The following is an 11092-nucleotide window of genomic DNA, read 5'->3' on the forward strand; positions in this document are numbered from 1 at the left end:
CCCAGACATTTGTAGGTTATATGTAGTAGTAGTGTCCAATTACACTCTGTCTTAAAATCTAGAAAAAAAAAAAAATCCCATATCCAAATTTCTTGACTACCAATCTAAATTGTATAAATATATATATAATACTAATAATATATGAATTTTTACGAATTATTTTGTTGATGTTTTTCCTATAGCTATATATATATATATATACTGTAGGATTTAATTTTTTTTTTTATATATATAGAATTAGATTTTATAGAAATCTGCAAATGGTCTTTGACCCCCAGTTTGTGAACGAAAAAAATACACAAAAACAACGAAACCTGCCCTATATTTTTCACTGTCATAAAATCAGCGTGAGCGAGCACTTAAAACAGTCGAATTAAAAACCCTCCCCGGCCATCACCGCGCACCGCTGCTGGTGCCACAAGACAAGATGCTCCTTTTTTTTTTTTTTCTCCTTCTGATGAATAAAATTAAGCTCTCTCTCTCTCTCTCTCTCTCTCTCTCTCTCTCTCTCTCGCTCGCGCTGGTATAAAGCCGCAACAGCTGATCTCGTGCATCACAGAGAGCCGCAGCTCCGCACGCGCAGAGGAGAGAAGAGACCGAGAGAGAGTGAAACAGAGAGTTAGCGACCGGAGAGATGAGATGTTCCGGTCGTCCAACTGCAGTTTTAAAAAAAAAACATTTTCCAGCAATATTTACGAGGAGCAAATATTTGGCTGAGTTTGTGGATGTTTGAGAGGCCAAAGTCTTGTGAAGGTCTCCAGACGTTTTCTTGGACTCAGCGCTCGTCTTTTTGAGCCTCTTTAACACCCGTTTCTCTCCGACCGTTAAGCCAACCGTTACAACTCGTTGCCTATACGCTTTACCACTTCTTTTTGGAGGCACCAGTGCTCCCAGCGGTTTGATTTTGACCAAAAAAAAAAAACCAAACAAAAAAAAAACCCTAATTTTGTTGACTCACCTTGGGATTTCCAGAAGAGCTAAATTTGACCGTTAAAATTGCCTTTTTTTTTTTTTTTTTTTTTGGTCTCTTTTTTTCCTCTGGAGCTGAACGGCAGTTGGCTGTGGCACGCGGTAAAAATAAGGGGAAAGAGTCTCGCGCTGAGAGGAGCTGTCCGGTGCTGAAACCTACGAGACTGGACGGGGGAGGGGGGGACGGGACGGGGGGTGGCACGTCAGCGACTGTTTGCTGGGAGCTGTCCGCGTGCTGAAGACCAGCGGGTTCTGAGAAGACAAAAACGTGACAAAAAAATGTTTCTTTAGGAGCAACGGGATAAGAAAAAAACAACAACAACAACAACAAAAACTAAAACAAGACGCGAGGGACGTTTATTTTATTTTTTTCCCCATCGGAATAGCCATACAAGAACTGATTTATATGTTTATTTTTGACCTTTAAGAACTCCACAGGTCTTCCAGTGACGAGCTCAAGGAATAAAAAGAAACTATTTTTCACCCTAGGATCCAACAATCACACGCAAACGTAGCCTCTATTTGAAGAAAAAAAAAAAAAAAAAAAAATTAATATGCTGAAGATGCAGAAGCACGCGAAGAGCGCCTGGTTGGTTTGATCTTTAAAAGCCATGTCTTCACTTTCGAGGCTGTTTGATGGGAGGACGCCAGCGCACCTTTAGTAGCTGAAAGAGGGAGAAGAAAAAAAAATACATGCTAAAAATCAGCTGAATAAGTGTTTCATCAATAAGGCTTTGAGTTCGGACCGAGGAGGGTGAGAGAAGAAAGAGAGAGCGGGTGTTAATCTGTATGAGCGTAGGAGCAGACACTCTATCATCATGCCTCGGTCTTTCTTAGTGAAGAAAGTCAAACTGGACGATTTTTCGGCTGCTGACCTGGAGAGCTCATATGGTCACAGCCGAAGAGGAGAGCTCAGTCTGCGATTCCATCATCATGACAAAGGTTAGTCACCCCCCCCCCACACACACACACACTCTCTCTCTCTCTCTCACACACACACACACACACACACACACACACACACACACACACACACACACACACACACACACACACACACACACACACACACACACACACACACACACACACACACACACACACACAGTCTCACACTGCCAGCCATACATCACCCAGAGTATTTCTTTTATCCCCAGATTTAAAGCATCAGTCATGACTGTTTCAGAAGGAGGAGGAAAGGGGAATTACAGGGTCACACTCCGGTCACAACCCAAAAATATACCAATTGCAAACATTGAAATTCTGATCACTGACATGTTCTCTCTCCCTGAAACACTGTTTTGTGGAGGCGTAGATGTGAGAAATGGCAGGAGGTGAGGAAAACCTACATTTTCAGTCAACTGGGAATTTGTCACACCTGGGGGGCGATGAAGGAGTCAATTATTTGAAAGTAATGTAGTGGGTTAAATGCGTGATGCCTGTTGACCCTTTCCACAGCCAGGTCAGAGGTCAGGGCAGAGCAAAGGAGTCTTTCTAAAAGGCACTTCATCAGGGGGAATTATTGATCACTTAAACCCAATTTATACATGAAAATGTGAAATTTGTCACTTCCTATACACCGGACATAAACAACCTTTTGGATTTAATTGTATGTAGGACATTATGCATAACACCTGCTAAAAATTTGGAAAATTATATGTAAGAAAAACAAAGGTTTTATACTCCAGGTGGTTTCAAATGTGATTTTATTTGAATCTCTAGTTGAATTTCAGGTTTGTTGCTGTGACACCATGGACTATATCTATAAAGTAGCCTATAATACTGCAATAGTCTTCAAATTTTACCTGCAACATTTCACATGTTGGCCTTCGAACATGCATCCTGAAACAAATGTTGATGCCAAGTAAATAAAGTTATCTCCTAAGTTATCTGCTTAACACTAATGCACTACCACTCTATTTAACATACAGTACAGAACCCATATTCAGGCATGAAAAGTTTTAAGCACAAAAATAAAATAAAAAAAATGTCCTCCTTCGAATATATGAAAACAGTGGAGGAGCAACAAGAAGCCAGAGAGCTGAGATCATTGAAGAAAACCATGCTAAATGATTATGTTAATACATTATGTCACCAGCACACATGCATTAGGATTCACCGTTGTTCTCTTGCCAATTATATTATTCAAATCAGTTTCTCTCCAGCACCTGTGAGTCTCTTTCCAAGATATTGCCCAGTTACATTGACTGCAAATGGTTCCCACGCACTGTGTAATCCCGGATAAACAAGCAAAATACAATACAAAGTCAGTGAGAATGGACAATATTTGGGTCAAATATTCAGTGGAAAGGCGTGAAAAGCAGAAAGTATTGATGAAATACTTGCCTGGCATTTCTGAACAGAAGATCTTATATGTGCTCTTAAAAGATTGTGTTGATTTTCCGAGTGGCGTTTGGAGTTAAACCTCAGAAATTACCACTACAGGCACTTAATGCACCCGGGGGTGAGTCTTTAACAGAGGTAACAGCCCTTGTTTATGTTAAGACTGCGTTGATATTTATAAATAATACACAAATAAAGTGTCTATATTCACAACATAAAAGTCATGATGCCTTTTAGCCTTGTCTAGCTTGTTGTTTCGGTTTATCTTTGGCGACTCTTATCACTCAGCAGTTTACAGCAAACACAGTGCTAAATGAAGTAAATATTGGACTTATAAACGGCCAATGACGAATAAATAACTTTGCTGGGATGGAAATAAAATCCATTTCGTGAGTTAAAACGCTCTCCGTAACACTGCTGTTTTGCCAAAATTGTGTCTTTCAACTTGTTTGTGCCCTCTGGTGGGCAAAGAAAGATGAATGCAGCCTTTAAAGAGCTACAGAAAAACTCACTGTCACTGCACAGAGACAAGTGTGTCGCGGTGTTAGTGCAGCCTGGTGGTTTTCACATTGTACCAAGGTCAAATGTAAGATGAAAAGATCCCCGGTGTTCTGATGACACATCAGAACACCTCTGAACAGAGAAACACACAACAGCAGCAGCAGCAGCAGCAGCAGCAGCATTGTGGCAAGCATGTAAAGACTGAGGGAGCTATCCCTTCTTATAAATATAACAAGACTTTGACTGAAGCAACTGCAGCTTGTTGCAGGCACGCACACACGCACGCACACACACACACACGCACACACACACTGCTGTGTTTCTGTCAACTCGGCACATTTCCCAGACAGCTTGCACAGCTGAGTGCACAGCATTACACACACACACTCACACACACATACACACATACAGGAAGCAGTCAGTGACCTACAAGTGTCCAAAGCACACAAGTGTGCGTCAGTTACTGCTGGTTTGGATCAAAAATTAAATTGTAGCTTGCAGCTTTTCTCTCTCTCTCTCTCTCTCTCTCTCTGTCTCTCTCTGCCTCGCTACGTTTTCCTTTCCCTTTTCTAATTCTCTGTATTTCAAAGACACATAAAAGAGGGATGGCTTTGGTTTGCCAGAGTATTTAATCTTTAATAAGCATTTAGAGCAGCTATCAGCTCTTATGCTGCTAAAGTACTTTGAAATGAATACAGATGTGACACAGCGAGACGGAGACGGAGAGAGACAAAGACAAACAAGTAGAGACAGTACACTGATGCTGAGGTGCACAGTAACAGCAACACTTGCTATAAAAAGAGGAAGACAGCGACTGCTCATGTTTAATTGTCAGGGATATAATTGCCATATTGCGTTTACACCTTAAGATTTTGCATCCTAAAACCAGGGATTGAGCTTGATTTTATGTCTGTTCTCACTGCCTGTTTAGTCACTTACTCACTGCTCAGTCTGGCCATTAGTATCTTCACCAAGGCAAACACATACAGCTGAAGAAGAGGTGACATGATACACACTGAATAGTGGACGAGCATAAATGGAAAGTTATTTTGCCCATTGCTCAAGACATTTTCACCAAGAGCCAGACTCGGGTCAGTGTGTCTGTCTGTATCGATCCATCCGTCCAGCACAGAGCATTATGTTTTGGCACCCAATCTGACTGTTATCAGACTATTGAATTATCATCACACATCTGTCCCAAATATATAGGCTAATGGGATCCTGCTAAACCTACTGGGCAAAATACTAAAGATTAGAAGGTTACAGTAATGGTGACCTCTAGTGGTCGTAGTAATTATCGTGGGAGCGAAGGAGGAAGTCAAGTGACGTTGTATAAAGCGCAACAAAGTCTGCGTCAAACGGCCACCACGGTGACGTCACCCGTTGGTTTGTGAACTGTCGTTCTGAAGCCTCAAGTTCGACATTTCGGGCCGTCGCCATCTTGTTTTTTTTGGGGAGCCAGAACTGACCGTATTTGGACACTTTCGGTGAATCTGACTCAATCTGATTGGGAACCCGAGGACACTACGCTTACCTCACGTATAGTGGAAACCTGACAGCACCACAGGCCTGTCAATCAAACAGAAATGTCCTGCAAAATACCACTTTTTGAGGTCTAAAATCAAATTAATGACGGGAATATTTTCAGATGGACCACCAGAAAACTACTAAGAAGAAGTGACTTTAGAAAATGACACCATCGTCACCTGTGGAAAAAAATTATTGACTCTGTTTTTCATGATAGAAGTTGAATAGGAGTCTATGGAGCCAGGCTTTTTTGGGGCCGACCCCCAGAGGGCCTCAGTGGTACTACAGCTTAAGACACTTTCTAGGCTCAGTTTTCAGACCTGGAGGCTACGTCCACTTTTATACACAGTCTATGGTTTGTGTACATATTATGTACATATGTTAACTTACGAAACATTTTAAGTAACGTATGTAGCATTTTTTTGTGTGACATTAGCAACGGCTCTTACATAGCAAACTATTATCTTTTCCTGAGCCGAAACCTAACTGAACTGCGACTGTGTCTTAATGTTAACCATTTGTTAATTATTATTGTTACCGTGATAAAGAACGTCCAGTACGCCTCCTGAACCTACTAGTAGGTTTAGTAGGCCCCCACTAGCCGATATAGTTGGGACAGATGATGACAACAGCCTATTCAATAGTCTGATAACAGGCAAACTGTTTGGTTTTGGCCGGCAACAGACGTAAGTGGTTTATCTATACTTTTTAAAATTTCTACAGTTGGTAGCAGCGGCTTATGAGGCAATGGCCTGTTCAGTGGAGATGTTCAGTGTCCACCAGTTCAAGACTGTAATTGAAACCAGTTTGAGTGATTATGACGCTTTACAACATCCTAAAGACTGGAGCTGTTCTTAGTCAACTTACATGTTTAAATAAGGCTTTAAAATGAGCACTTGGTCTGTTTCAAAATGTTACCCATGCTCTATAAAACAAGACACACTCATACACATAAACACAGTACTTTGTTCCAGAGTGCAATGATTGAATATTTATGATTCATGATTTTCTCTCTCCACGCCATGCCACTCTTTCTGACTCCCTCGATCTCCCCTGTATTCTTTTTTCTCTGTTAGTCTGTCTTAATTAAATTCAAAACATTGAATTACAATTAGAGCTGTATAGCTACAGCTCTGCCAAACCACCAACACTACATAGCACATAACATCACTTTCTGTCTGCGACCTTTCTTTCTTCCTTTCTTTCTTTCTTTCTTTCTTTCTTTCTTTCTTTCTTTCTTTCTTTCTTTCTTTCTTTCTTTCTTTCTTTCTTTCTTTCTTTCTTTCTTTCTTTCTTTCTCCCTCCCTCCCTTCCTCCCTTCCTCCCCTCACCTTACTGTACTTCTCCTCTCTCTACCCCTTGTCTCTTAGTCTCATCATGTTATCGACCAACATCTGAGCTTTTCTCAGAACTGCATCATGAAATTATATTACCAGCAATAGTATCTCCTCCGCAGTCTGTGTCTTAATGCTCACATAGTGCTAATTGAAATGGAGAGCTATCGATCGGCATGGATCCACAGGAGTTGTGGCTGTGGGTTATTAGCGATTCTGTCTCTCCTTGTGTCTGTTATAGTTCAGCCTGTTGAGTGTTGAAGCCAATAATAGAAATAATAAAGCAGCTGACATCGTAACACGGCAGCAAATAATTGATCCGATTTGTCAGAAGCTGAGCAAAAAAATTGCGGGTTGCTTAGGAATTTGTGAGTCCTAGGCAAATACTGTTTAGCTCAAGAGGGAGATTGTCATGTCACGGTGCCCACTGAGCAATGCTACAGACCCCCCCGGCTTCTGTAATAGAGATGTTCTGGGTACAAGAGTTGAAGTTTTGACAGCGCCGAGGTGTGACTGTGTGCAGCTGGAGACCTGTCAGGAAAGGTGAAGCAGATGAGGAGCAAGTGTGCTCACTGAACCGTCTATGAAAAATAAAGATTTCCCACTGAGGGGAAAGTGTCTCCTTCTTGCTTGCAAAGACATAAAAGCATTTTACTGCCACTATAAATACCACAACTCTTTATATCACCTCCAAAAATAGTTGTGTTTTAGACGTGCCGCCCAGTGTTTCTAAAGAATGGACTTGTGTCTGAAGGGTATGTGTATTAAGGGGGAACATAAAAGATTTTTCTTAATAATAATGCACATGTTGTTAATGTGATCCAGGGTGGTCCAATTAATATTTCGAAACCAGAGACGCCAGGCTGTGAGCAGTAATGTTATCTGGAGACAAAACATTAACAATGAATGAGTTTGATTTGTGGCTTGTGTTTTTGCAATTATATGAATTCAGTTTAATTTTATTGGCAGCAGTGGGTACCACATGTATTGTCTTCAATTCCCTTCTTATTTCTGCGAATTTTATGATATTTGAAAATAGACATCAGATTTAACAATACACTGGGAGAATTAGCACAATGACCTCATCAATAAGTCATTTATAACATTCCATTAATGTATTAGTCAACAGTAGCGTGCAGTTTCCTAAGAACGATAGAACCATAAATAGTTTCACCTTCACTCAGTGCTGGTAACATTTGGCCTGAAAGTTAGCTGTAGTTGGAGATCTGGACCCGGGTAGTGCACATGGTATGAAGTAAAATTTTCAGTGTTCCATTCGATGTTGAAAATAGAGACACTGTAAAAAAAAAAAAGGGCAGCTCCTCTTTATAGAGAGGTTTGTCAACAGTCAAATGTCAAAGGACAGAAAGGATGACTCTTTTTGAGCAGTGTATTCTCCCTTTCACCTCCTTATCGCTTTTGTAGCACTCGTGTAGCATCCCTGTAAAGATTTTCAAACCAGTTTCTAATTTCCAATCAATCCTCTTGCCATGACAACTAACCTCTTCCTCTGTCTCCTCAGGCTACGTCAGCGATTATCTGAGTCCAAATTCTTACGATGACGTGGTGGGAAGCGACTCGTCGGTCATCTCTAAAGTACCCTCCCCGAGCCCCTCATCAATCATCTATGGACGCATCAACGACACCTATTCTGGCATCAATGGTGACAGCCATGGCGATTCGGACCAGCCGGACAGCCCACGGTCTGAGGTCTCGTCCTCGGCCGGCGGATACATCAACGGGGACGCGGCCGTGAGCGAGGGATACACGGTGGATGCCTTTTTCATCATGGATGGACGATCACGAAGGAAAGCCACAGCAACCCCGAGAGGCACCACCCCGAGGCACACCTGCAGCGAGTGCGGCAAAACCTACGCAACGTCCTCCAACCTGAGCCGGCACAAGCAGACGCACAGGAGCATCGACAGCAAGATGGCCAAGAAGTGTCCCACGTGTGGGAAAGTTTACGTCTCCATGCCCGCGATGGCTATGCACCTGCTGACCCACGACCTCAAGCACAAGTGCGACGTGTGCGGCAAAGCGTTCAGCCGGCCGTGGCTCCTGCAGGGCCACATGCGCTCGCACACCGGCGAGAAGCCGTTTGGGTGTGCACACTGCGGGAAAGCGTTCGCTGACCGCTCGAACCTGCGTGCTCACATGCAGACACACTCAGCCTTCAAGCACTACAAGTGCAAACGGTGTGACAAAACGTTTGCACTCAAGAGTTACCTGAACAAGCACTACGAGTCGGCGTGCTTCAAGGGGGCCTTCTCCCCTCTGAGTTCACTGGGGGAATGATGGACTCACTAAACCATGACTGGGGTTCATTTAATTTATTCACATCAGATATTACCGGCCTCACTTCCGACTTCTCCTGCTTTCCCCTAAAAGAAGAACCTGAGCACCACGAGGGAAAAGTGTTTTCTCTGCAAGGATCATGAGGTATATGACAAAAATAGATGGAAGACGTCTGTTTTTATCAAGAACCCTCCATTCTCTCCTTTGTGTCATCCTTCCTCATCTGGAAGTGGAGTGAAAAGTTTTCAATGCCTGATTTAGATTGTCACCTGCTTCGATAGGATATGTCCCCCTGGGGCTGTTTTAAATATCTGTGAAGATAAATAAAGCACAGCACATCTAGCTCATCATTTTTGAAGATACCTAGATCTATTTATGTCCATATCTATCCTCATCATCCTGTGTTTTCTTTTTTTTTTTTTTCTCCGAACGATGAGGAAATGACACTGAAGCACAACCTCCTCTTCCATCTCTCTCTCTTTGTGACAGGAATTTCACAGAGCTTAAAGCATGAATCACGTCATCAGTTTCTTGCAAAGAGATTCTATGAACTTTCATATTTTATGATTTTTTTTTTAGAAACAAACATTCATAATCTAAAGGACACATCTGGTGTCCTGTTTTCGTGACACTGACCTTGGACTGAATTTACAAGGAGATAAAGCATCAAAACAAAGAAAGCACACAGTGTTACTTCTCAGCAAGTAAACAAGACACTTGTAAAGATTTTGATCTACACTTGTTAACACCTACAGTTTACCACGTCTGTATACTATTGACACAACCACAATGAACTGTGAAGAAAATACAATGTACAAACCTGCCATAACGCGGTACTACAGGTATAGCCAAGTACACCTGTGCAGTGGGAAAAACTTATTTTTTGTGACGTTTTTTTAAACCATAGATGAGGGAGCTGTTTTCTTTACTTCAAAGTAACGTTGGTGTTTGTGCTTTACTTTACGGCAACCAGTGAAAAGTAAGAAGGACATAAACTGGACTTCCAGTTACAGGATCAGATGGCTGTAAACTCCACCTGAGCCACCAGGGTATTCTTTAACAGTGTTTTCCTATAACCTGAATCTGAGGTTATTTATTTTTATTTGTCAATGTCAGATGGGGATTGAGACATTAGAAATGTCCAGATTTTCCTCAAAAGGTCAAACCTTTTTCAAGTGTTGTAAAAAAGTTGCCATCGAGCAACACAGTATTCAGCTTTGAAGTTTTCGTCTTTCTTATGTGTTTATTTATTGCCTCATTTATTTATTTGTTTTTGTATTAATTTGCACTTTACTTTGTTACAGGTTTTTTTTTTTGCCTTTGTTACAAATATGCCAAAGCATTTGACACTTTCTAATTACTGAATATCTTTTACTTTTGTCTGCCACTTTAATTATAAAAACTACTGCATGCAAAAAATAACAATAGCCTAATAATGGAATCTATGCCAATTTTATGAGTCTTTGGGATATTTTTGCCAAACCTCTTAGATAACAGGCAAATTAAGGAAATTTCTGTCATGGGCAATATTTCATCCATATCTGATAGAGCAATAATGCATGACATTTTTGAAGAGACGTGAGTCATAACTGCTTGTAACATCCTGATTTTTTCCAAGTACCACTATTCTATGTAGTTATGAGAAATGAAATTTCAGGGAGGTAGCGAACCAAGTTAGTGTTAAATAATGGAGGGTTGGGTTTGGAGCTCTAAATTTACAGGAACTGGGACGCTGCCGTGATTCTTTGAGGCTTTAGCCAGTGACTTTTGTGAACTGCTTGAAAAGTTGTAAAAAGATCAAATTAGAGAGAGCAGGGAGTCACTTTTCCATTTTTCCAACCTCTGATGCTTGAGTATGTAATATTATCCCAAACATTTGCCTCCTAGTTGTGATTATATCTTGGCACCATTAGCTTATTGACAATTACGTGTGTACAAGCATTAGGAGCTGCAGGGGCTTCCAGGGATTTACACAGATGGCTCAACTCCTTTAGATGGAGGGCTCTGGGTTGGGTCGGGACGGGTCTTTTTGTACATGGTTTATGCACTGCCTGCCTCGTATTATTATTCTAAAATATTGTAGAAAGTAGAAGGTACTGCTGTAGACCTCTGGTGCTGAA

At 41.4% G+C, this 11092-nt stretch overlaps 1 protein-coding gene across 1 annotated transcript; it reads left to right on the forward strand.

Annotated features, from left to right (window-relative positions):
• The first annotated feature begins 967 nt into the window (after nt 1-967).
• LOC138618515 (transcriptional repressor scratch 1-like) lies at nt 968-10878 on the forward strand. Its single transcript, XM_069694274.1, has 2 exons — nt 968-1911; nt 8197-10878. Exons 1-2 carry the CDS (start codon nt 1788-1790, stop codon nt 8970-8972), a joined length of 900 nt encoding a protein of 299 aa, XP_069550375.1. The 5' UTR covers nt 968-1787; the 3' UTR covers nt 8973-10878.
• Nucleotides 10879-11092: the final 214 nt, after the last annotated feature.

This window comes from Brachyistius frenatus, unplaced genomic scaffold (genome assembly GCF_029030835.1).
Source record: "Brachyistius frenatus isolate BFR_SWC_R1_liver_20210118 unplaced genomic scaffold, ASM2903083v1 Contig_2, whole genome shotgun sequence".
Classification (NCBI taxonomy): Eukaryota; Metazoa; Chordata; class Actinopteri; family Embiotocidae; genus Brachyistius; species Brachyistius frenatus.